This window comes from Rhineura floridana, chromosome 15, assembly GCF_030035675.1.
Source record: "Rhineura floridana isolate rRhiFlo1 chromosome 15, rRhiFlo1.hap2, whole genome shotgun sequence".
Classification (NCBI taxonomy): domain Eukaryota; kingdom Metazoa; phylum Chordata; class Lepidosauria; order Squamata; family Rhineuridae; genus Rhineura; species Rhineura floridana.
Window position 1 is genome coordinate 400,971 of NC_084494.1, and position 26,474 is coordinate 427,444.

The 26,474-nt window shown below is 44.6% G+C and overlaps 2 protein-coding genes across 2 annotated transcripts; both read left to right on the forward strand.

The window, feature by feature from the left end:
- The first annotated feature begins 3,608 nt into the window (after nucleotides 1-3,608).
- On the forward strand, nucleotides 3,609-5,551 carry MYCBP (MYC binding protein). The gene is made up of 5 exons (XM_061596158.1): nucleotides 3,609-3,717; nucleotides 3,805-3,877; nucleotides 3,975-4,023; nucleotides 4,437-4,566; nucleotides 5,467-5,551. The coding sequence occupies exons 1-5, from the start codon at nucleotides 3,703-3,705 to the stop codon at nucleotides 5,509-5,511; spliced, it is 312 nt and encodes a 103-aa protein (XP_061452142.1). The 5' UTR covers nucleotides 3,609-3,702; the 3' UTR covers nucleotides 5,512-5,551.
- A 3,884-nt stretch (nucleotides 5,552-9,435) lies between these two features.
- Nucleotides 9,436-26,345, forward strand: RRAGC (Ras related GTP binding C). The gene is made up of 7 exons (XM_061596156.1): nucleotides 9,436-10,082; nucleotides 10,641-10,844; nucleotides 11,642-11,841; nucleotides 16,849-16,963; nucleotides 21,423-21,565; nucleotides 23,730-23,878; nucleotides 25,039-26,345. The coding sequence occupies exons 1-7, from the start codon at nucleotides 9,753-9,755 to the stop codon at nucleotides 25,188-25,190; spliced, it is 1,293 nt and encodes a 430-aa protein (XP_061452140.1). The 5' UTR covers nucleotides 9,436-9,752; the 3' UTR covers nucleotides 25,191-26,345.
- Nucleotides 26,346-26,474: the final 129 nt, after the last annotated feature.

A 26,474-nucleotide genomic window follows, 5' to 3' on the forward strand; every position in this document is an offset into this window, starting at 1 on the left:
AGGTTCAGTTGCACCTTCTTGCTGTCTGGCACTGAGCCACAGATCTCCCCCAGTAGAGTGTCCTACGGCTTCCAGAATTCTGTCTGGTTTGACCCATTTCAGCTTGACCAAAGTTAACTATTCTTGACAGTAATAGTCTTCATAAAAATGTAGGAAGGAAGCCAGGCCATAAATCACATGGTCTTCGATGTCTGTATACTAATGCCCAGAGTATGGGAAACAAACAGGATGAACTTGAACTCTTAATACAGGAGAGTAAATATGACTTGACAGGTATAACTGAAACTTGGTGTGATGACTCCCATGACTGGAATACACCAATGGAAGGATATAACTTGTTCAAAAAGAACAGAAGGAACAGAAAGGGAGGCAGAATCGCGTTATATGTTAAAAATATATACCTGCACAGAAATACAGGGGGATGAGCTTGATAGCTCCCCCTAGAGTATCTGGATTAAAATTAATGGGGCAAGGAATAAAAGGAACATGGTAGTTGGAGTCTACTGCTGACCACCCAATCAAGGAGAAGATGAGGATGAAACTTTTGCAAAGCAAATTGCCAGTGTTTGGAGGAGGCATGATGTAGTAGTAATGGGGGACTTCAATTATCCCGATACCTGTTGGGAGACAAATTCTGCCAAACACGGCCACTCCAAGAAATTCCTGACTTGTATTGGAGATAACTTTCTCCCATAGAAAGTGGAGGAAGCAACTAGAGGATCAACTATCCTTGACTTAATTCTAACCAACAGAGATGACTTGGTGGATGAAGTGGCCGTTACGGGAACTCTGGGGAAAAGTGACCACGCTATATCTGAGTTCTTGATTTTAAAGAAAGCAAAAACTGAGAGTAACCATATGCATAACCTGGTCTTCAGGGAAGCCAATTTTAATAAATTCAGAAAAATTGTAAGTAAGGTTCCGTGGCAAGCAATCCTGGCTGGGTCAGAGGGCATAACAGCCCAGCTGCCCTTTGGGTCTTGGGAACAGCTGCAGCACTGGGGGACTCGAGAAGACCTGCCCTGGGAGTGAGTACCTGAGCATCTGGGTGCTTGCTTGCTCCTCTGGATTGCTGTCTCTAGAGACAACTGAGGTCCCTGGTAAGTGCTGCAAGGGCTGGGACCCCCTGCCTGACTCTGGCTCCAGAGAGAGGCTGCAGTCGATCTTGTAGCCTCTTGCATCAGCTCCTGGCTGGGTCGGGCCATAAAAGCCCAGCTGCCTTTGGGCAGTGGGTCTGCTGCTGGTAGGGTCACCACTGAAGGGGAGCCCCTTAGGGAGTCCTGAGGGTGAGGGCACTACTCCCTTCAATTTTTTTAAACCAATCAAGAGATTGGTAGTGGGGAGGGCATATGGCGCATGTGTAATTCCTGTGCAGGGTGAGAACCTGTACAATGAATTGAACAACAGGAGAAAGTTGCCAGATGCCTTCAGAGTGAGAGTCTGCAACTGCCAAAAGGCTGGCTCTGTCTGGGTGTGAGACGGGGGAGTAGATGTGCCTTGTTTGAAAGACATTGAGTGGGTCTGACCCCAATTCTCTCAGAGGCCTACTGGGATAGCTGGTTCAGGTAGATTTTGTCGATGGGCTCTTGTGTCCATATCAGATGTTTAAGAGGAGTCTTACTAAGGAGGACATGGGTGATGCCACCCCAATTTCAGTGATCATGTGTAGAGAGAGATATAGCCATGGGGAGATGGTGAACTACTATAGAAGACAAGGACAAGGCTATCTATGCCTTGTTCCCACTCCTCTCATAGACAGGTTCCCCATTGCTCATCTGCTGTGCCCACTGGCCTATGTGTTTTTTAACGCCAGATTGGTATACAGTAAGACCACACCCATCCACGATTTGATTGTGGATGAAAGTGCTGATTTAGTGTGTATTACTGAGACCTGGGTAGGTGAACTGGAAGAAGTTCTAGTTTTGGTGTGCAAAGCCCTGTATAGCTTGGGACCAGGATACTTGAAAGACCATCTTACCTCTTATGTACCCAGTTGATCACTGTGCTCTGCAGGTGAGGGCCTCCTTCAGATACCATCTTATCAGGAGATCTGTTCTGCACAACATAAAGCAGACCTTTAGTGTAGTGGCACCTACCCTTTGGAATTACTTCCCCTTAAATAGCACAGTGGGGAGAAGAGCCTGGCTGGGAGTTCAGAGTCTGCAAGTTCAAATCCCTGCTCGTGTCTCCTGGGTGTCAAGGGCCAGCTAAAGATCACCCCCATAGTGAGTGACTCAGGGGTTGCATGCCCTGCTACCTGTGCTGCTGTGGGCAAGCTGCATAGTCCCAAGGAGCCTAGTTGTCCCCCAGCTGGCAGTTGCAGACAAGGCAGGGGCTGGCTTGTGCAGCTGTGGCAAGCTGAGCAGGCCCTAGCCAGCTGGGAAGGACTAGCCTCAGAGGGAGGCAATGGTTAACCCCCTCTGAATACCGCTCACCATGAACACCCTATTCATAGGGTAGCCATAAGTCGGGATCGACTTGAAGGCAGTCCATTTCATTTTCCATGCATGAGTTTAGGAACAAATGGAAAAATTGAATCGAACAGCCCTGTTGGGTTCAATCATGAGAAACAAATCAGTGCAAATGTGTTTGCTTGCTTGTTTCATTACTGTATTTAGGTTTCTCTGTGGGGCTTCAGTCTCATTCGCACCATACATTTGGAATTCCCTCCCCTTACATATTAGATGAGAGCCTGTGTGGTATAGTGGTTAAGGAGTTGAACTACAACCTGGAGACTAGGGTTCGAATCCCCACATAGCCATGAAGCTCGCTGGGTGACCTTGGCCCAGTCACTACCTCTCAGCCTCAGAGGGAGGCAATGGGAAACCCCCTCTGAATACTGCTTACCATGAACACCCTATTCATAGGGTTGCCATAAGTCATGATCGACTTGAAGGCAGTCCGGTTCCATTCCAAATATTAGGCAGGCACTATCTATACTATTTTTTCGGTGCCCACTGAGACCTTCCTCTTTCAATAAGCCTTTTAAGAAAAGGCCTTACCCCAGTTTCTGTCTGTGCTGGAATTGCTTGTTAATGTATTTTTAAACCTTTAAAAAATGTTTTTAAAGATGTTTTAATGTTTTTAGTGGTTCTTTCGCTTTAATATATTTCAAAGCCTGTTTTTCTGACGTTTTAACGTGTTTTAGTGCTTTTGTTCGCCGCCCTGGGCTGCTGCTGGGAGGAAGGGCGGGAGATAAGCCGAGCAGTAAGTTGCCATGTGGGTCCGGAAGGACTCCATGTCATGCCCGCGCGAGGCGCCTGCACCCCTGGGCTCAGTGCAGGTGGAGGGAGGCGAAGGGTGTCGCTGCGAGCACAGGCAGGGACGCCTCTCCACAGACCCGATATTTGGGTAGCGCTGACTTCGGCCCCGAGGGTCAGGCACGCAGGAGGGCGAGAGCGGCAGGATCAGGCCAGGGTGCTGGAGAAGCAGCCGCAGATGTAGAAGCTGTAGAGCGGAATGGCCGCAGTCTCGGCTTCAGCGCTGCTTGTAGGCGGCCGTACTGTGGGCATCAGCTAAGAAACGCAGGATCGCGGCGGAGCCCGGAGGAACGTGGATGCGTGTATATCTACATGTCTAAGTCTATGGTGGCAGCCGCAGGAAGGCTTGAGCTGGTCTCCATGGCGACGGCGAAGGCCGCGTCGTTTACAAAGGGCCCGAGGCTCACGCGCAGTCTCGCTTCCGGCGCAGGCGGTAGCCCCGATGGCGACTTACAAGGTGTGGCCTCGGCCGGGGGGTGGTGGATGTCTCTCCGTCCGTCTCTCCGTCCGCCCCCCCCCTGACCTCTCTTCCTGCTCGCCACAGGCCGCCGACTCCAAGAGGGAGCAGTTCCGCCGCTACCTGGAGAAGTCCGGAGTGATGGACACCCTCACCAAAGGTAGGTGGCGGGCCGGGCCGGGCCGGGCCGTGGGTCTCTAGGCGGGGCCGGGGGCAGCTCCCTGTCCTCCTTCCTCGTCCCTTTTCTCCCTCTACAGTCCTGGTGGCCTTGTACGAGGAGCCCGAGAAGCCCAACTGTGCCTTGGAGTATCCTTCGCTCGCGCCGCCGCCTTTTACGGGACTGACGGACCGACGGGTCGGTGGGTGGGTGGATTCGGGGGCAGGCAGGCGGGGGAGAAGCAGCAGCAGCAGCAGCAGCGCTGGCAAGTCTGACTCCCGAAGGAGCCGCGCCAGCCCCTCGTCCCCTCGGGTGCCCCGATGTGGTTCTCGGCCCCTCTGCAGGGTGACACCGCTGCGTCCCCAATCCGAGGCTCGCTCAGGGTTTCCATTGGCCTTCCTCGGAGGCCGCCGCCGCCACCCTAAAGTCAGGCGAGCGCCTGGGTGGACTGAGAATCAGCGATATTCAGGGGGAATTAGGCGACCGGCTCAGCCTGCAACTCCCCCATTGCGACGGCGAGCGGTCACTCAAGCAAACAAACAACTTAACTTTTGGTGAAAAGCTTTCTGAAACACCACTTGGGAGCGGCCCCTCCAGAAAACCCTGAAGTGGAGGCACTTCGCTTGGAAGTAGCAGAGATGAAAGAGAAGTATGAAGCTGTACTGGAAGAAAATAAAAAACTAAAAGCAAAGGTAAGGTAAAGACGAAAGCATTTGGGATTTGTGGAGTGCAAAGCGCATCCTGGCAGTGTCTGCCGCTTATGTGGTCTGTTGTTGTTGTTATGTGCCTCCAAGTCAATTGCGACTTATGGCGACCCTATGAATCAGCGACTCCAAGAGCATCTGTCATGAACCACCCTGTTCAGATCTTGTAAATTCAGGTCTGTGGCTTCCTTTATGGAATCAGTCCATCTCTTCTTTGGCCTTCCTCTTTTTCTACTCCCTTCTGTTTTTCCCAGCATTATTGTCTTTGCTGGTGAACCACATATTCTTATGATGTGTCCAAAGTATGACAACCTGAGTTTCATCATTTTAGCTTCTAGTGACAGTTCTTGTTTAATTTGTTCTAACACCCATTATTTGCCTTTTTCATAGTCCATGGTATGCGCAACGCTCTCCTCCAACACCACATTTCAAATGAGTTGATTTTTCTCTTATCTGCTTTTTTCACTGTCCAATTTTCACATCCATGCATAGGGATCGGAAATACCATGGTCTGAATGATCCTGACTTTAGTGTTCAGTGATACATCTTTGTGTGCTCTAGCCTGCATAAAATCTATCAAAATGCACAAGAAGCATCTAACTTGCAAATGTAACAGTCATTCTTAGAGTTTAGACTGTGTCAAAGTTCTCTTAACTGACACAAAAGTCAGTCTGATCCATTAAGTTCTTTGTAACTTAATAACTTCTTCTGTATGCTGGCAAGCCAAAGAACCATTGCGGACTGCTAATGTGTTCATGCTTACAAATTACAGTTGGTTACTCATAGTATACGTTCCATGCCACAACACAATTTTGGGAAAAAGTAACTGCCCACCAGAGGTGATATTTCCAACTCTCTGAGATTTAACAAGGGTTTCTGTCTTTGCAGCTTGCTCAGTATGAACCACCTCAGGAAGAAAAGCGTGGGGAATAGGCTCCTTTTGTACTACTTGAATAAAAGACTCTGAAGCACACACATCTAGTGTTATTGACTCTTGCGCTAGTAAGTCTCAATACTCCTTTCTAAACATGGTGGCTATCGTCTTTCAAGACCTTGTCTTGAAAAAATAAAGTGAATGTTGAACAGAAAAGCAGAGGAGGCAATTTGTTCATCTCTGCTTTCAGTGAACAGCTGAAATGAATTTTTCTGAAAGACTAACTTTCAGCGGTCTTTTGCTTAACGGGTACAGATACTGTTGTGGTGACAATCTTGGAATTGAATGCCACATGTTGATTCAACTCTTAATGTTCCTTGGGAGAGGGGGAGGAATTAACCACCCTTAGAGGAGGGACAGCAAACCTGTGGTCCTCCAGACGTTGACTCCAAACTCACGTCGGCCCCAGCCAGCATGGCCAGTAACCAGGGATGATGGGATGTGTAGTCCAATATCTGAAGGACCAAATGATAGCTACTTCTGCTTCATAAGAGTTCTTGTACTCTGTAATCTCAGTAATAGGTCTTAATAAACATAGTCCTGTTATTCGTGTTTACTTGGAAGCAAGTCTCCCTGTTTTCAGTGAGGCTTATTCCCAGAAAAGAGGGCTTAGATTTGTAGGGTTATTCTTGTTGGCACAGTGAGATAATCAGCATGTAATACCTGTAGTTATTATTAACTGTGTTTATTAACCATACAGTTATTAACTGTAGTTAAGACTTCTGAGAGAAATCCCCGAGCGCTGTTACCAGTCATTGTGTAGATAACACTGAGCAAGATCGGAATCTATGTAAGGAAAGTTCCTTTGGGAGAAAAACTATTCAAAAAGCAAAACTGAGCTCTTCCTCGTGGGTCTCTGTGTTCAGCATTTTTCCTAATGGAAGAGCATTCAGATCCACAACTAAAATGACACAATCCAACAAAATAGCATTGCTACTAGATTAGGTGTAATGTTCTGGGCTTTAGTTTTTCTATTTTGGTATTGAAATGGCTTGTGTTATAATGCTAATTGTCTGTTTCACCTGGCAGTCAAAAAATGAACTTTCTAATAATCTCATGGGCTTTAAAGATAATTAGTAAAATAATTTGTCCTGAGATGCTGTTTCAAGAATGAAGTCAGATTATTGTTCCAATCTTTCAAGGGAGGTCAGCAGATGTAAGCAGACATTTGCTGGTACAACCCCCTCTGAAGCTACTGCTACTTGCACACAACTAGAGCTTATGGGTTCTTAATATGTTGCTTTAAATAAGCACTTGGTATGTAAGAGGCAACCAAACCAAAACCTCATTGTAGCTGTAATATTTAATTTTTTGCATAATGGAAATTTTAACAGTATATGCTGTCATAATTATTAGCAGTAGAAAACATGTAAGACTACATCTTTAAGAAGTAATATTTAGTTTTTAAAACAGTTAATGTTAGTTGGGCAAGAGAGGTACTTCTTGGCAGAATCTTAAAATTCTGCCCAGGATTTGGTTGTGAAGTGAGCATTATTGAACCACATGGAATTAACAAGTTCAGCAGTCATTTTAAGGGAGGAAATTTCTAAAACAAACCTCGAGCATTTAAAAGCTGCAAGGGGGCATCCCTCTATAGGAAATGCGGTTGTTTTAAAAGGCAGCCAAAACTGACAGCAGTACAAATTAAAAATCTGAAAGGTACAGAAGTTCTAAAACAAGCTAAATATAAACTTGCAGCAAGATAAATTAAAAGGATATTTAAACAAACTGGTGAAGAAAGAAAAGCAAATAACATAAGTAGGAGCCAGCCTCTGGAAACCTAATTTTAAAGTGTTAAAATTATAATGCTAACACTGTATTTCTTTATTCTTATTTATTATTAAACTTATTAAACTTAAAGGGAGGCAGATGAGCGATAAAACACTGACAACATATATAAACATCTTAAAAACCTTTTAATTTTTTTAAAAATAATCTTAAAAACAATTCTAACACAGATGCAGACTGAGATAAGGTCTCTACTTAAAAGCCTTGTTGAAAGAGGAAGGTCTTCAAAAGGTGCTGAAAAGACAATAGAGGTGGTGCCCGTTTTAATATTTAAGGATAGTCAATTCCAAAGGGTAGGTGTCAGAGTACTAAAGATCCTATGTTGTACAGAATGGATTTCGTGATTAGATGGTATCCACAGGAGGCCTCACCTGCAGAGCATAGTTAACTCGGCCAGATAGGCGACTCAAAAAATGAAATTTTATTATTATTATTTATTATCAACTAGGTATATAAGAGGTAAGATGACATTTCAGGTATCCTGGTATAGGGCTTTATGCACCAAAACCAGCACATTGAACTTGACTCAGTACCTAATGGGCATCCACTGCAGTTATTCCAGCAGCAGGGTAACATATTGGCCATATCTTGCTCCAGTGAGCAGTCATGCTGCCACATTTAGTACCTGCTGCAGCTTCCGGACCAATCTGAAGGGCAGCCCCACATACAACACATTACAGTAATCCAGCCTGGAGGTTACCAGTGCATGTTTACTCCAATGAAAGCCCCATCAAATTGAAAGGGACTTACACCCATCTAAGTAACCTTAATCGCTTGCACCTGTACTTGCCTAATTTTTGTCACAGGTAAACTAGTGGAAAACACTAAGAATTAACACATGACAGAACCATCCTTAGATTAAAAAAAAATTAATTCCTGCACCAAGGTGTTGCTTCAGTAGCCTTTTATGCTACAATCCAGCTCTAGTGTATTTTAGCAAGTTAGTAATGATTAATGCAGTAGAAAACAAGCATTTGAACGCATGATCCGTTGGAAGCAAGACAGAACTGACAGCAGAATATTTGCCTACTGGCCTTGCTGAACTGTTACAAGCTTCTGGGTTTGTGCATGTATAGAGACAGGATCTTCTTTGTGGGGCTCGTTATGGTACTCCTTTCTGGTTGACTTATGCTTGTCCTTGCTTGGTGCAGGCTTTTAAAGAGGTCCTTGAAGTCTCTTTGTGGCTGCCTTAACAGTATTACTGACTTATGTGATTCAAAGCAGCTATCTTATACTAATTCTACATCTATCAGGTGAGCCAAAAATCATTCTTTTTATGAATTTTCCAAGGGGACTCTCCAATGCTTCAATTCAAAAGATTACTGCCTTTAAAAATTCAATATTTTGTGTAATTTATTGTAATAAATTAGTTATTAACAACAGTACAGATGCTTTATATATGAACATTAAAGACAATAAAAAGAAAAGGGAAATCCAACCAGTGTGATGTAGTGGTTAAGAGTGTCAGACTGGGACCTGGTACACCAGGGCTCAAATCACTAATTGCCCATAAAGCTCACTGGGTGACTTTGGGCTAGTCCCTATCCTACTTCACAGGGTGGTTGTGAGGATAAAACTGGGAGGGGGGAGAACCATATTTGTATGCCACCTTTAGCTGTTTGGAGGAAAAGTGTGATATACATGTAATAACAAATAAATAAAACTTTGTCTGCTTCTGGTGCCACCTAACCCATGCACCTGTTGGGCGAGGCAGGCATGCAGAAGGCCCTGATCCTGGCTTCAGATGCTGTGTGCGAGGGCTGTTTGCATGCAAAAGTGAAACAAGTTCCACAAGGCCCTTTGGCATTCTCCCCCAAGCAAGCATTTCTGCACGGGCCGTGCCCCGCTGCCTGGCACAGCATTCTTCATTAGCGCCCTCCCCAGCCGCTCGCTCCCTTCGGGCAGCATTTCGCTCTCCCTGGTTGCGTTCGGGGCGGCCGCGCGGCTAAGGCCTGAGAAGGCCCAGCTAGCTGAGTATCGGACACTGCGCCCCAGACCTGCTCCCAGCACCCGAATCCCTTCGCAATGGCGCAGAGCACCCCCAAGCCGAAACGCGCCGCGAGTGCGCGCTCGCCCCAGGACCGGAGGTCGCGGGGAAGCCGAGCCGGGGGGGCGGGGGTTTGCGAACGCCCCGCCTCGCTGCCAGGCCAGAGCGGCCGGGAGCAGCGCGTGGGCAAGCACAGGCAGGAAGTCTGAGTGAGGGTGGGACTAGCAGAGGTCAAGGCGGCATCGGCTGACGTCAGAAAGGAGCGCCTCTTGAGGCGGAGGGAGGCAATCTGAGGCTCCCGCCTGCACGCGCGCCCCGTCGCTCTCTTCACCTGCCAATCGGGAGGCGGCTTCTTGCTCTGCGTGGCCAATGAGCGCACGCGGCCTTGGTTGGTAGGCGGCGCCGTCGTGAGGCTCGGGCAGGACCTGCTAGGCGGACTCTGCGGGGCTCCTTCGGCTGCTCGTGATGGCGGCCCTGCAGTTTGGGGCGAAGGTGGCGGCGGGTGCCGCTGAGGAGCCGGCGGCTGTGTCCGTGCCTGGCGGTAGTCTCGGGGCGGCGGATTCCTTCCCTAAGGACTTCGGCTATGGTGCTGAGGAGGAGGACGAGGAGCAGCGCGGCGGCGGCGGGGCTGATCGGGGCGGCGGTGGCAGCGGGGGGCCTGACGGCGGCGGCAGCGCCAGCAGCAGCAGCAGCAACTGTGGGCTCGGCGGAACAGGCACTGGCGGCGACTCCTCCAAGCAGCCTCGCATCCTGCTTATGGGGCTGCGGCGCAGCGGGAAGTCTTCGATCCAGAAGGTGCTCAGTCCCCTCCCCTCCTTCCCGGCGCGGCTCCTGCACAATCGGGCGCCGTGAGAGAGCGGGGAAGCCGAAGCCATCCCCTGCTGGGTTGGAAGGTGGGGTGCTGAGGGAGCCCGATGCGCCTGCTGGCAGCGCCAGCTCTGAAGTCTGGGGAGGTAAAAAGGGGCCCTTGAACCCCTTTTCCTGCTCCTTCCTCCCCATAAAAATAAGGTAGGTTGTTGGTTTCTTCTTCCGCCCGCCGCCTCCATCATCCAAGCCGAGGATCCGCATCCAGATGCCTGCAAACCAGCTCTCGCCCTGCCCTCGCAAGGACTTTCCCCCCCCCCCGGCCAGTCCTAAAGGGGGCTGGCCTTCAGGCTAGAACGAGGGAGGTGCAGCCTCCGCTTGTCACCCAGTTACGCTCTTTGTTGTGCCAGTCATTCCCTGACTTAACAGGGTCGTTTTGAGGATAAAAGGGGAAAGAAGAATAATGTACTCCTGAGTTATTTAGTAGGAGAAAAACATAAAAATGTAATAAAAAGTAAATTATAGTTATGTCCTTTGTGTTGGTAACAGGTGGTCTTTCACAAAATGTCTCCTAATGAAACCTTGTTTTTGGAGAGCACCAACAAAATCTATAAAGATGATATTTCAAATAGCTCCTTTGTGAATTTCCAAATATGGGATTTTCCTGGGCAAATGGATTTTTTTGATCCAACATTCGACTATGAGATGATCTTCAGAGGAACTGGAGCCCTCATCTACGTTATTGATGCACAGGTCATTATGAAACACACGGTTGGGGAACAGAGTATGTTGCTTCATAAGTAGTGGGGAGATGTATTGGGAATGATTAACCTTGCTTTTTACTATAGTAGTAAACTTCCCATAAAAGTTAATTGTTGAAGTAGTGGTTTGCGTATATTTTTAAGAAGATTATAATGCAAATGCTCAATGTGAATTGCAATCTTTGAAATACAGGTAATGACTGAAATGCCAATGTGTGTAGTAGGCATTATCATGTCAGACTGAAATATTAGTGACTGACAATGGTTGGTCCTAAATAAGGTAGAATACAGCTGGTAAACAAGCCGCCATTTAGAGACTACTTTGTGGGTGAGCTTGACAGCTTTTGCAGTGGTATTTATAGGCTTTGGGAAGAGATCTGGTCTAGAACAGAAATATTTTGATGCTGAATTACTTACGGGATTTCTCATAACATCTGTTTCTACCATACTATTAGTGAATCATAGCAATAATGTCTGCTGGTTGGTATCTACAGGCATACCCCGCTTTAACATACGCAATGGGACCGCATGTATGTAAAGTGAAAATGTACTTAAAGTGAAGCAATTATCTTTGCATGTACTGCACTGCAATCGCCACTAGGTGGCAGCGACGTCATGCCATTAAGTGTCCGTTATTGTGAAGCTCCTACCTTAAAGTGGGGTATGGTGGAGTATGGAGCATTGTATTTTATAGCGAGGCGACTTTAAGCGAAGCGACTTTAAGCGGGGTATGCCTCATTACATGGCCAGTAAGTTTATTTCTGACTGAATATTAAATCTTGCTTGCAGGATGACTATATGGAAGCTTTAACCAGGCTCCACATAACAGTCTCAAAAGCTTACAAAATTAATCCAGAAATGAACTTTGAGGTTTTTATTCATAAAGTTGATGGCTTGTCAGATGACCATAAAATAGAAACTCAACGGGATATTCATCAGAGAGCCAACGATGACCTTGGTGATGCTGGACTAGAAAAACTTCATCTTAGGTAAGTGAAATTCCCTTGGACGCAATTGTCTCTTGTTTGAGACCAAATCTGGAAAAGCGGAGTTTTCTAAGGCTTGTTATACTGGGACTATCACTTGAGTGATTAAGTGGTGCTTGACTAATCATATGAGTCTTTAAGTAAATGAACAGAGGCACTTCTAAAGGGGGTGGGGGGAGGGGTTGCATGTGGATAGCCTGCTACAACATGGATTTGCATAATGTTAGCACAGGTGCCCTTTCATTAGTAGAAAAAGGAGGAATGCCTATTCTGAGATGGCGCCAATCACCATCCGCCCTGAGTGCCCTATTATAGGGTAGAACAGTGGGATAGAAATACTTTAAGTAAATATATAATAAATAAATAATTGTAGTTGTAGTTGTATTTTAAAATTAATTTGTTGATTGTTGGGACCCTCTTAAAATGTACATTCAATTTAACCTGGAATTCTGCAAATTACAACTGGTGCAAAATGTATTAGCCAGGGTGATGGTAGGGGCAGTGGGTCAAGTGCATTTAATTGCCATTTTACAACAGTTATATTGGTTGCAGGTTGTGTTCCAGGTCCAATTCAATGTGCTCACTTTTAAGTTTAAAGCCCATTATGGCCTGGGACCCAAACACCTGCTGCCATATAGACCTGTCCATGCCTTGAGATCAGCAGATCATAGAATTGTAGAGTTGGAAGGGGCCTATAAGGCCATTGAGTCCAACCCCTGCTCAATGCAGGAATCCAAATGAAGGCAACAGGTAGCCATCCAGCTGCCTCTTGAATGCCTCCAGTGTTGGAGAGCACAGACATCCCTCGGTCATTGGCTCCATTGTCGTCCTGCTCTAACAGTTAGGAAGCTTTCCTAATGTTCAGTCGAAATCTGGCTTCCTACAACTTGAGCCAATTATTCTGTGCCCTGCACTCAGGAATGATAAAGAAGAGATCCTGGTTCTCCTCTGTGTGGCAGCCTTACAAGTATTTGAAGAGTGCTATTGTATCTCCCCTCAGTCTTCTCTTTTCAAGGCTAAACATGGCCAGTTCTTTCAGTCTCTCCTCATAGGGCTTGTTTCCAGTCCCCTGATCATCCTTGTTGCTCTCTGAACATGTTCCAGTTTGTCTGCATCTTCAAAGTGAGCTGAACACAGTACTCAAGATGAGACCGTACCAGTGTCAAATAGAAGGGAAACAATACTTCACGCAGTTTGGAAGCTATACTTCTGTTAATGCAGTCTAAAATAGCATTTGCCTTTTTTGCAGCCACATTGCACTGTTGGCTCATATTCAGCTTGTGATCAACAACAATCCCAAGATCCTTCTCGCATGTAGCATTGCTGAGCCAAGTATCCCTCATCTTATCATTGTGCATTTGGTTTTTTTCCCCTAGTTGTAGAACTTTGCACTTATTCCTGTTAAATATCATTCTCCAGCCTATCATGATCCCTTTTAATCTTTTTTCTGACTTCCAGGATATTAGCTGTCCCTCCCAATTTTGTAAATCTACACATTTGATAAGTGTTTCCTGCACCTCCTTATCCAAGTTGTTAATAAAAATGTTGAAGAGCATTGGACCCAGGCCTGAGCCCTGCAGTGCCCCACTCGTTACCTACCCCCAGTTTGAGAAGTAACCATTGATAAGCACTCTTTGAGTATGATTCTGTAGCCAACTGTGGATCCACCTGATAGTTGTTCCATCTAGCCCATGTTTAGCTAGCTTGCTAATCAGAATACCATGGGGCACATTGTCAAAAGCTTTGTTGAAGTCAAACTATATTATGTCCACAGCATTTCCATAGTCTACGAGATGAGGCACTCCTACTGGTCCCTGTGGGGGCCCAGGGAAGAGTGTCCTTGTTGGGGGGCCCAGGCATGTGGAATTCCTTCTCCACTGAGGTACAGCTGGCCCCTAGATTACTTTGCTTAAGGAAACAAGTTAAGATGCATCTCTTTTGGCAGACTAATTGGTAGATCTCCTACCTTTGGATTGGGGTGGAAGTAATAAATAATTTAATGCTGCTTTTTTCTATTGCGTTTTAGAGTTATGGAATAATTTATATTGTGTTTCTGTAGTTTATTATGGTTGTGGATGTAAAGGGCCTTTGGGCCTTCACAGTGAAGGGCGGTATATAATGCCAATAGGTAAATAAACAAAGCAGTGGACCAAGTAAGGGTTGCACCCATAGCTAATTTTATTTAAAGCAGGGAGCATCAAAGTGGCACAGTGGCTGCGGGCATCTCTGTGTGTGCCCATGACTGTCTCTGGTTTGCTAGTGGACCCTAAAATGTTAGCACCCTTTCACTTAAAGGTTTTCTCCCTTCTTCAGCTGAAAAGTCTCCCAAAGCAAATTGCCTAAGATTGATAACAAAAAACATAGTCCCTGCTCGTAGGCTTATAACTGAAAAATCACCTCACTAACACAAAAAGGGATTGGGAGAGAATAGTGTAAATGAAGCTCAGGCACTTGTTCTTACAAAGTTCTTAGAACCACTGATTTTCCGTTACTGCTGCGGGTAGGGCTTAACCCAATGGATTCACATTACAAGGGAAGGTCTAGGCTAAGTGTTGGGAAGTTCTTGATGCTGCTCAGCAATGGAATAGACTGTCTCAGAATGTGGTAGATTCTCTTTGGTCAGGTGGCCATCCAGCCTCTGCTGAAAACCCGCATCGGAGATGGTCTCTGATTCTATGAATGGAAAACAGGTTCAGGAAGAGGAGGACCAAATGGAGCTCGTCTTTCCACAGAGCCAGTGGAGTGGTCATCTGCTTAGCTTGATGGAATAGCTACTGCTAAATGGCAGTGGGAGAGGGAGGAGCCTGATGGAGTGGGGTCTCAACAGAACTGTTGAAGTTGTCCTACTTCCCATCTCCCAGACACATATCTGTATTGACACGGAACTATGATTGAATCCAGCAAGTGCTTTCTTAATGGGTAGTCATTATTTTTAACTGGTTGAAGCTATAGCTCTTCCAGAGAGCTAGTGGTTAAGGTGTTGGACTATGACCAGGGAGACCAGGGTTTGAATCCCCACACAGCCATGAAGCTCACTGGGTGACCTTGGGCCAGTCATTCCCTCTCAGCCTCAGAGGAAGGCAATGGTAAACCACCTCTGAATCGGTATTACCATGAGAACCCTGTTCACAGGGTCGCCATAAGTCAGAATTGACTTGAAGGCAATCCATTTCCATTTTTCCATAGGTCTTCCATACTGCTTTTTTTAAAAAAATTGCTAAATATTTGTGTGGTGAAGGCCCAACTTCTGTTTGAAGGAATGAGAATGTGCCAGTTTCCTCCTACATGTCCAGATTGGTCTATCCATATTTATTTTATTTTTTTATTTACTTGTCCACCATTTCTCTCATGAAAACCAAGGATGGCAACAATAAAAATACAGCATTTAAAAAAAAGCAGAAGCAAATTACAAAATACTTTTTCAATTAATGTTATGTTATACCAATGGTATTGCTCCTGTTATGTTCCGAAGGCTTGCTGCCTGCATCAACGTACTGTGCAGGACAGTCTCATTCCAGGGATGGAATAACATAGCCAGGATGACTCCACTGAGAAGACTGTCTTGCTTGCCTTGATCCCCTCTGGCCATATTCCTCAGGGCACCAGAAGTTGGGCCTCCTGCAGATTGTAATGCTTGAGTTGATTGGTACTGGGCAAGGCACCCCATTGTACTTGGGTCCTAAGATGTTTAGGTATTTGTGCACTATTACTAGCACCTTGAATTAGGCCTGGTAATGCATTGGCAGCCAGTGCAGTGCTTTCAGGATCTTTGTTGATATGATCCTATCTGGCTGCCTCATATATATGGGCAGCTTCTGGATCACTTTCAAGGGAAGCCCCACATAGAGTGCATTGCAGTGATCTAGCTGGAGTTTATCAGAGCATGACAATTGTAGATGTGTTATTCCAGTCCAAGAAAGGCTGTCACTAGCAAACCAGCCAGAGTTGGGCATAGGCACTCCTAGGCTCTGGAGGCTATAAGAGCCTTCAGTGACAGCTTTGAATCTAGCAGCATCCCCGGACTGTGCCCCATTCTTTAAGGGTGTGTGTGTGAGAAACCCTGTCCAGAACAGGCTGCCTATTTATCACATCCAGGAACAACCTATCCACAAAGCACCCATTTTTTCAGGATTTAGTCTTGATCTGTTGGCCTCATCCAGCCTACCAAAGCCTTTAGGCACTGGTCCAACACTTGCATAGCATCTCCTTTTTCAGATGATGCAGAGTTTGCTGTGAAGTTGAATTGGTCAGACTGTGGCTGATATTGGTCTCCAAACCATTATTTGAACCAGTGGTTTGAAATGAGTTTGCAAACCACAGTTTGGAGGTTTGAACTCATCTGAACGGAACCCATCAGATCAGGAGAAAAATTTTAAAACTATTACTGTGGCTCTGGCTAAAGCACAAATGTGACCTTTTGTTTGCTCAAGAAATTACTGAAGGATTTTAACTCTTTGCTCTTTGTTTTGTCCCCCAACTAACATTTCTTTAAGATGTAAATAAATCTTGAACTTATCTTTGGAAGTGATGATCTTTGTCACTAAGGAGAGCAAAGGGTAACGGTAAAGGTGTCTCCACACTTATAGTGTGAGTTGTTTCCGACTCTTAGGGTGACGTCTTGCGACGTTTACAAGGCAGACCATGTATATGGGGTGGGATTGCCAGTTCCATCCCCGGCCTTTCTTTATCCCCCAGCATATGCCGAGTACTCATTTTACTGACCACGGATGGGTGGAAGGCTGAGTGGACCTCGACCCCTTTTACTGGAGATTCAACTTCCTCCTTCCATTGGAATCGAACTCCGGCCATGAGCGGAGCTTCGACTGCGTTACCGCCGCTTACCACTCTGCGCTACGGAGCAAAGAAGGGAAGAATGCCCAAAATATGTTAAATGCCCACTTGTATTCCAAGCTGTGCTGTGCAGGCCTTGTTGCTGTAACTTTATTCTTCCAGTTTGCCCAAATAAAAGTTGAAACTGTTCGGACAATTAATCAGTGTTCTGCTTTGTAGCTTTTATTTGACCAGCATCTACGATCATTCCATTTTTGAAGCCTTCAGTAAGGTGGTACAGAAGCTCATTCCACAGTTGCCAACTTTGGAAAACCTGCTAAATATTTTTATATCAGTAAGTAGCAGTTCATTATCTGTTTGTAGTTTTTATGTTATTTGAATTGCACATACTTTAAATGTCATATTTTTTGCAATCTGCCCTGGAACTTTTTGGTGAAGGGTTGGCTATAAATACAATAAATTGTTACATTTTGCAACAGTGCTTTGTAGGTTCAGTAAGCGTATGGTCTTGGTTAAAAGCTCTTATCTGGAAGACATCAAAAATGAATTGATGTACTTCGTTAAAACTTGATACTTCAACTGGGGGAAAATACTAGAGCTGTGCACTGGTTTCAGGCGAATCCTGAACTGATTCGGGCTGATTTATATCCTGTCCAGATCAGGTTGAAGCAGCTACAAATCTCTACAGAGTGGATCAGCTAGTTGATTTGTAGAGATTTGTACAGCTGTTCAGCTCAAAACAGTCTCTAAATAAGCTAGACAGAGTGTCTCTGAAATAGAGCAATTGCAATACCATAATAGGGCAACACCAGGGTGAGGAGAGGGGGGAAGGCTAGAATTCTGTCACCCCACCCAACACTTTCCAGTCGCAGTGCTTGGAGGGAATGAAGCTTTGAAATGCAAAAATCTTTTGTAAGTTTTGTCTCTTAGAAATGCTTGGTGGGGGTTGGGTGGCATTTGTTCTGCATGTGTATGTTTCCTGCTCTTTCCCAATCCCAGTCCATCCTTTTTTTAAAAAAACTTTCTTTCTTTGTTTTACACTCTTCTCATTGCTAAGAATTATTATTAAACTTTGTGGGCATATTTAGTGACAGTTTTTGAATTCAGTATTAATGTTTTCCAGTTGCTAAATACAAACAATAAAAAGCAGACAGTGTATGTGGTTATACAATTTAATTTTTTTATTAGCCAACTAGCCAACCAAATAGACCCTCCGTGGCGCAGAGTGGTAAGCAGCGGTTACGCAGCCGATGCTCTGCTCACGGCCGGAGTTTGATTCCAACGGAAGGAGGAAGTCGAATCTCCGGTAAAAGGGGTCGAGGTCCACTCAGCCTTCCATCCATCCGTGGTCGGTAAAATGAGTACCCGGCATACGCTGGGGGGTAAAGAAAGGCCGGGGAAGGAACTGGCAATCCCACCCCATATATTCGGTCTGCCTAGTAAACGTCGCAAGACGTCACCCTAAGAGTCGGAAATGACTCGCACTATAAGTGCAGGGACACCTTTACCTTCACATTTAGCCAACCAAACCTTGAAGGCATATTAGCCAATATTCTAAGTTCAGAATCAGTATTGCTATTATTATATTTCAAATTGCTAACCACAGTGAGTACTATTAATATTAAATAATAATTTTATTTTTCCCTATGGCATTATTGCTGTTGGCAGTCTCACCCTCTATATAAGAGCATTTGGAGCTGCCCATCTGAAATTTGGCAGGGTTAATCCCCTCTATAGGGGCTGCCACAGGAGTGGCTTTGGGGGGAGGGCAGATCTTGGCATACTCCATGGGCCAATCTAGACAGGTGGGCAGGACAATACGCCATTGATTACATGTCACATGATTGACTGGTGTGTTCTGCACACTTGTCAAAATCTCTTGTGCTTGCACACCTTGCCCTGTGCCCATCTTTTCAAGCTGTGCAGTCAAAGCCTGAAAGGGAGGCTTGGAAAGCCCACCCCATCTGATCCCTGCAATCTCCAGAAAGGTTGAGCACGGGGCAGGCTTTCCAAGCAAGCAGACCCAATTTTCTTCTTCACTGCTGTGTGGTGGAGTAGTCCTTGCCAGAGCCAGAGCCTACTTTCAGACATCGCCTCCAGCAGGGGCTGCTCTACCCCACAGCGATAAAGAAACAGCTTGAAGCAGTCTCCCTCATTCCCGTTAATCAAACAGAGCTTGTTTGGATTGCTCTCTCTTCCCATCAGCCGATGCAGGGGGAGGGATGATCCTGCTTAGCACTGAGTTTGGGTGTACCAGAGAGCTCCCTTTAGGGAGCTCTCTGGCACACCCAGACAGGGCTTTAATCCCTGCTCAGCTGGTGAGCAGGGATGAAAATCTGCCTTGACAGTGTGAGCCAAGGCAGGGTTATTTATTTTATTTAACAAAATTAATATACCACTTGAATGTTAGGGTTCTAGGCAGTTTACAAAAAAAATAAAATTATCGATAAAACAGTTAAAAGCAAGTCATTAAAAACATATTTAAAACAGTTTGTTGTTGTTAGGTGCCTTCAAGTCGATTTTGACTTATGGCAATCCTATGAATCGGTGACCTCCAGTAGTATCTGTTGTAAATCATCCTGTTCCGATCTTGTAAGTTCAGGTCTGTGGCTTCCTTTATGGAGTCAATCCATCTCTTGTTTGGCCTTCCTCTTTTTCTACTCCCTTCTGGCTTTCCCAGCATTATGGTCTTTTCTAGTGAGTAACTAATAAAAGAAACAGATCAGTGTTCATGTATTTGGAAAGGCTTACCTAAACTGAAAAGTTTTAAGCAGGTACTGGCAGGAATACAGCGAAGGCACCTGCCTGATATAAATAGGCAGAGAGTTCCAAAGAGTAGTTGCTGCCACACTAAAAGAACTCTCTCTTACAAGCATGGAATGAGTATTATGTGGCACCTGTAGCAATGCCTGTTCCGCAGATTGGAGTGCTCAAGTGGGCACATACGGGGTAAGGTGATCTCGCAAGTAAATTGGTGCTGAGATGTTAAGATATACCAATGGTAACACCTTGAATTTGGCCTGGTAACAAATTGGCAACCAGTGCAAATCTGTGAGCAGAGGTGTTATATGCTGACAGGGTCTCTCTCCTGTCAGCAATTTGGCTGTAGCATTCTGCACTAGTTGCAGTTTCTGGGTCAAGTGCAAGGGAAGCCCCACATACAGTGCACTGCAGTAATCCAGTCTTGACGTCACTAATACCTGAACAATTGTGGCCCTCCTCTCCTGATCCACAAATGGTTGTAGTTGTCTCACTAGGTGAGGCCGACACAAGGCACTTCTAGCCACTGGAACTACCTGAGTGTCCAGTGACAGCTGGATCAGAAGCACCCACAGCCTGCGTACCTGCTCCTTTAGGGAAGGCGCGACCCTGTCCAGGGTAGGAAATCAACCAAATTCTCAGACATGGGAACCACTCACCCACAGTGCCTCCCGACTTGCCAGGATTCAAGCTCAGCTTATTTACCTTCACCCATCCCGCCTCCTGCTCATCAGCTGACATCACTAGTGACATAAGTGGGTAGGTGTGGTTTGGGAGAAATTGGCCCAAAGGTTCCCCAGCCCTGGGTTGCCATGTCCCTACATGCATGTTATTTCCATGGTACTGCCAGCCTATGCCTGCCTGATGCTGCTTATCTGTGTCTAGTATTGCAGACTTAATTTTTTAAAATCCTCATTTTTTTTTCAAAATATTGACAGAAGGAACACAGGGCAAACACAGGAGCATGAGAATTGGCATGATTGACCATTCAGACTTCTAAAAAATACATTTTTTTAAAGAAAGCAACCTTTAAAGGTGGCTAGCATGAAAACCCCTGGAGCTACCCAGCTGAAATTTGGCAGGTTTAATTTCCTCTAGTGACTACCGTGTCTCCAAACGTCATGTTCTTACGTCAAAAGACATAGGTATGGTGTGTTTGGTGCTGCAATGCAAGTGAATGGGATTTCTGGAGATTTGTTGTATCTGGATCATGATGTAGATTCAGATCTGGATCAGGTTGGAAGGTGTCCATATCTGCATGTACCAGATGAGACCTGATCTGGATTTACAAATCAGAGCCACAAATCTGATCTAGACAATATAATTCCTCATGTTCCCAAACAATGACCTGTGCTGGACTTTTTCAGCATACCACCTATGGCTACTTATGACCAGTAGGGGGCTCCTTTGAGTAAATTTTGATGACAACACACTCCAAAGCCCTGGATGATCCCACTCAGTGGTTTCATGTAGATTTTAAACAGCATAAGGGGTGAAACTGACCACTGTAACAGTCCACCTTGGAGGGTCCATGGGGCACAACAGCATCCCCTAAGCAGCACCCTCTGGAGACATCCATCCAAGTAGGACTGGAACCACTTTAAAGTGGTTCCACCACCCACTCCCAACTCAGCCAGCCATTGCAGAAGAGTACTGTGGTCGATGGTATTGAAAGCAGCCAAGAGATCAAGCCATAGAATGGTAGAACAGTGGAACCAATGACCTAGGAAGTGGTGGGCTCTCCAACACTGGAGGCACTCAAGAGCAGTTGGACAGCCACCTGTTGGGTGTACATTAATTTGGATTGCTGCATTGAGCAGGGGGTTGGACTCCATGGCCTTATAGGCCCCTTCCAACTACTATTCTATGTCTCTCTGATCTTATAATATCTTCTGTTCTTAGAGTGGTGAAGAAAGGCCTGCATGCCCATCCTCCTTTGGTAAAGGAGTAAAACACTTGCTGACATTAAGATGTACAACAGTTCTGTGTGCATGAGATCTAACAAGACTAAGTTACTTATTTTTTTCTTGAAGAATTCAGGTATTGAAAAAGCTTTTCTCTTCGATGTGGTCAGCAAGATCTATATTGCAACAGATAGTTCCCCTGTTGATATGCAGTCATACGAGCTATGCTGTGACATGATCGATGTAGTCATTGATGTTTCTTGTATATATGGGTAAGTACTGTACCATGCTTCAGAGACATTTAAGAGAGGTTTAAAGTACCTTAGGAAGAGACTGCTGTTCTTGAATATCATTGGGAATTGCAGAGTCTATATTGAGATTCTGGATCACTAGGTTTGAGAGTTGGGATGGTTGTGAGTTTTGCTTGGTTTAATGAGCCCCGTAACATTGGTGCAGTGTGGCTCGGAAGCAGCCACGTTGTGTCTCCTTGACAAGCTGCTTTACACAAATCCACTGTCAAAAGAGGTGCACTACCTCTGTAGGGCTCCGATAAGAGAGGCAGATGAGAACTACTGAGCTGTGAAGAACACACAGAAGAGGCAGAAGAGAGTCAAGTGCAGAGTTTCAGCATGTTGTCTCAAGATGGGCGCACACTGCCCTCTTTAACAATACATCTACCTGACAAACTCTAGTCACAGTGCTACTAAGAGTGCTGGCCAGGAAGGGGAAGGGGAATCTCCACAAAGGAATTTGGAAAGCAACGTTGCCTGACTTTTGCAATTAATGTGGCTTTCCCAAAAGATGCTCTTTATCTCAGTTAACTGGCAGCGGACTCATGAAATGATTTCTTAGCTATGTAAGCCCTGTTCAGATCTGTCATTCTGTTCAGATCTGTGAACCTGACTGGCCACAGTAGTTTCATAGCTGTAAGTTAAGCATCTACATAGCTGTAGAAATAATAATTTGAGAACCACCTATACAGGTATTTGAAAAATTAAGCTTAACATAAGTTAAGGATTATTAGCCAAAAAACAAGCTTTGCAGGATATAGATCTACCAAAAAGAGAAAATATTATGGGTGTATTGTGGCTACTGAATAGGAATGAATTCTGCTTTTTTAAAACTCAGCACACAATCCAGCATTTTAAACCCAGCATTTGCATTAATATAAAGAAAAAAATAATATTAACTTTTATATGACTGTTGCTCAGCACAAAAACATTAAATAAGATTTATAAGACCAATGAAGTGTGATTATGTCTCAACAGACTATCTCTGTAAGTTAAAAAGCTCCATTTTAAGCTTTGCCCCACGCTTTAAAAATTCTGGAATCAAATAATAGGGGCACAGGTTTTGACTTGACATTGGAACTTAAGACAGTACTTTGGGAATGTGACAATGGGCGTATTCCTAAAAACCACCATGAACTGATTTTTTTTTTTTTTTGACAGTAGCCAAGTTGGTAGTCCCCCCCAAAAAATGGAAAAATGAGGCTGTATTAATAAAAGATTGGATATGGAAAGTGTGGCAAATTGCACCATTATCTAAAATTAACTGAAAGTGTCAGATTAAGGGCAGTAAAAATAAACCTAAACTTGATGAAGCCCTGCGCTTTGTAATGATAGGTATGAAACTAAAATTGTTTCTCTATATAATATATATGAAAGGAGGGATGTTAGAAATTGTGGTGCCCCTTTTTAGCAAGTAGCTTGTGATATAATGTAGGAATATATTAGGTTAAATTCATGTGCATTGAATATTTTTGTGTTACATATTTATGATACCTAAGGTATTTTCATGTAATGTACTGAATAATAAATAGAACCTTTTGCAGCTGCATCACACTGGTGACTCAGGTTTAGCTTGTGATCAGCTGCAACATTTGTTTGCATACTTTTGCTAAACCTATCTCTATAACCATACATTTAATTTGCCCAAACATAGAACTTGGCATTTGTCTCTGTTGAATTTCATTTTGTTTTGGCCCGTGTATCAAGGTTACTTTGCATTTTATTCCTGTATTCTGAGGTGTTAGCTATTCTTATGGTCTGCAAATCTGATAAGGATTCCCTCAACCCTTCATCTTAAGTCATTGATATAATTGTTGAAGAGTACCAGACCCAGGAATACTACACTCCCTGTTCCAAAATTTCCCTCCAGTTTGGTGAGGAACTATAGGTGAGCATTCTTTCAAGTTGGTTTTCTTACCAGCTGTGAATCCACCTTACAGTTAGGTCCTCAATCCTACAGCTAACTGGTGTGCGAACCTATCATGAGACGTTGTTAAATGTTTTGCTGAACTCAAAGCAAGATTCCCCCAATCCTTATTGTTGCTTAGCACCTCAGTCTGGATTTCAGTTACTGCTAAAATGCTGTCTCAAAATCCCTAGTAAAGTGTTTCCACTGAAAGGTCCCTTCTTTCTCAAACAATTGCAGGCTAAAAGAAGATGGGAGTGGAAGTGCCTATGATAAGGAGTCAATGGCAATTATCAAGCTCAATAACACAACTGTGCTGTATTTAAAAGAAGTGACAAAGTTTCTAGCTTTGGTATGCATCCTTAGAGAAGAAAGCTTTGAACGCAAAGGTGAGGAAACAAATTTGTGGGCCCCTTGATAAAGTGAGTATTTCTCACCTTCCATAGGACCCCCAAAATCTGATAATTGCAGTTCATGGAGAATTGATCCTGTGTGAGCTACACTCATCAGTATCCCTTTTGGAAAAGTATAATAAGTTCACAAATATATTTGCACAACATTTCATTTGTTCACCCAAATGTTGTTCTTCATATTAGTCTTCTGTAATCTTTTCATGGTGTTGATCCTCAAGTAGGAGCAGAACAGTGTGCCTGAGGTTGTGGTGTCAGCCTGGTCATGAGGGGAAAAGGGGAAAAAAGGAGAGCTGCAGTGATTGTAGCAAAGTGCAGCAAACCTGAGAAGGTGCTGGGAACCTCCTTATTGAAGCACTCCAGAAACATGGTTATACATGACGTGTTTTGAGTACAATATAGAATTTCATTGGAGACGTCTGTTGGTACTTTCATGTATCTCACATAAAATAACTTTTCAAGAAAATGTTCCCTCCACCCCCATATTACAGTCTCTGAATGCTCCAAGATCCCCACAGTCACACTGCCTTGGCTCAATCCATTTTCGGAAATTTTTCCAGGATGTGTACTGGAGAATTCGGAGGGCTGGCTCAGCACTCCAAAATCATTCTGGTTGGCTTCACCTGTAAAACAGTGTTGCAGATCAAGTGCCTACCCTTATCCTTTTCCAGTTGCTCTTATAAGAGAAGCCCAGGTTTTGGTTTAAATCCAGCTTAATCTTGATTTGTCATGAGACCTTTGCTGCTTTAATCCAAATTCCCTGGTCTATGTTGCTTATTCTCCTAGTTAAACTGAGCTAAACTGCCTTTTGTTGCTGTAGCCATTTATGCCCAAGTTAGATAGCCAGCCTGAGCTGCAGGAAGAGTGCACTTTCTGACTACATGTCTTCTTCAGAGGACTTTGCCATGTATGTTATAACAAGAATGGGCATGTTTATTTAACTGTTTTTGGAATACATGTGATAGAAGCTACAATAGGGCTTGCACCTGCTGACACACAGAGCGGATCTCTGGTCAAACATGTTTAGGTGCAGTTAATGGTAGGGAAGGTTCTTCTGGTAAGTAAGCCAAGCTTCCAGATGGGGCTGTGCATTGTGTCTCTTCATTTTCATCAGTGATTGTTTCTTTTGCTCCTCACAGGTTTAATAGACTACAATTTCCACTGCTTCCGCAAGGCCATCCACGAGGTCTTTGAAGTAGGCATTTCCTCCCACCGATCCTGCAACCATCAAACAAACATCCCTGGTCTAAAAGCAGTAACTCATAATGGCACTCCTAGAAATGTCATCTAGTGGGGACCCAGTCTGGATGACCAAGTGTTGCCTGCTCCGTGTCTGTGTATTGGGGATGGACAACACAGAGAACTGTCTACATATATTTCTGTGTACATTCTGAAAGAGGAGAGACTTTGCCTAGTGGAGCTGCAGTTATAGCTGGTGAGGCATAACCAGAATGGCCGTTAAGCTCTTGGGGACTGGGAGTTCTTGTTCTCTCATTCGCGTGGACATCTCCCTTGATGTGAAGCAGGGCTTGGATAATTCCAGAGCTAAATTGAACTGACACTTAGCATTCTTGTGTTTTTTAAACCTAGTGCATTTGAAGTTGATGACTAAACTCAAATGTGACAGCTTGTACTTTAATTAGCACAGTCTCAAACATTCCATGTGATTATTGAGGTTTTATCGCATCTTTTTGCAGTTGACACCTAAAACTTCCATATTCTGTGAAGTGAATGTGATGTCAAATTGTTCCAGTCCCTCAGCAGAGTGCAACGTGCTTGCTGCTTTCGAGAGTATGTTAAAGACAAGAATTGTTAACCTTAACTTTGTTGCTCAGAACTTGTCCTGCATTCTCAAGCTTGTTGACAAGCCAATTAACAAGCTGCTGAAACAGTTCTGTACTTGTTCTTAAAAATGCTTTTTGAAGTAAATGATTCAGATTTTGCTCAGTCATGGCTAATGTATTTGGACTTCAGTGCTTGTTCCATTTTTTTGAAGCTACACAATGGCATAATATGTTAGTTTTTGTAAAGTGTGGTGTATGACTTTGGCCTGAAATTGGGTTGCTAAAATTTTCAGTAGCTGCTCACCAGGCAAGGCAGTGCCTTTACCTCAAGGTTAAGAAGATACAAAGCTTTCCTGAATTCGTGGCACATTTTCCATTGGATGGAAGCTCCCATCTTGTGTGTGAATTTTCCCTTGTGGCCTCATGCACATTGGTTTGTAAAAGAGCTGGTAGTGCCTCTTGAGTGGTGCAGAGACAACACTTCTATGTTCCCAAGCCTTAGGACCTTTTCCGTACTCAAAGTCAATGTGGACATGCCAAAGGTTTAACAGGTTTGCTGGTGCTGTCTGTAGCTGACTGCATTCTTGCACTGTTCAGAAGGGGGGGTATTCATGGGACTCACTTCTCAGTGGTCTGCATTAATAAAATGTATTTTATCTCAACAGTTGTTTTCTCTTAACTGCATGTGTGAATTGTTTATTTTGGTGCCTAAGTGTGAAGAGAGAGTTGCAGGTTCACACACCTTTCCTAGTGACTAATTTGGTGGTTGTAGCTGCCCAACCTATGCCTTT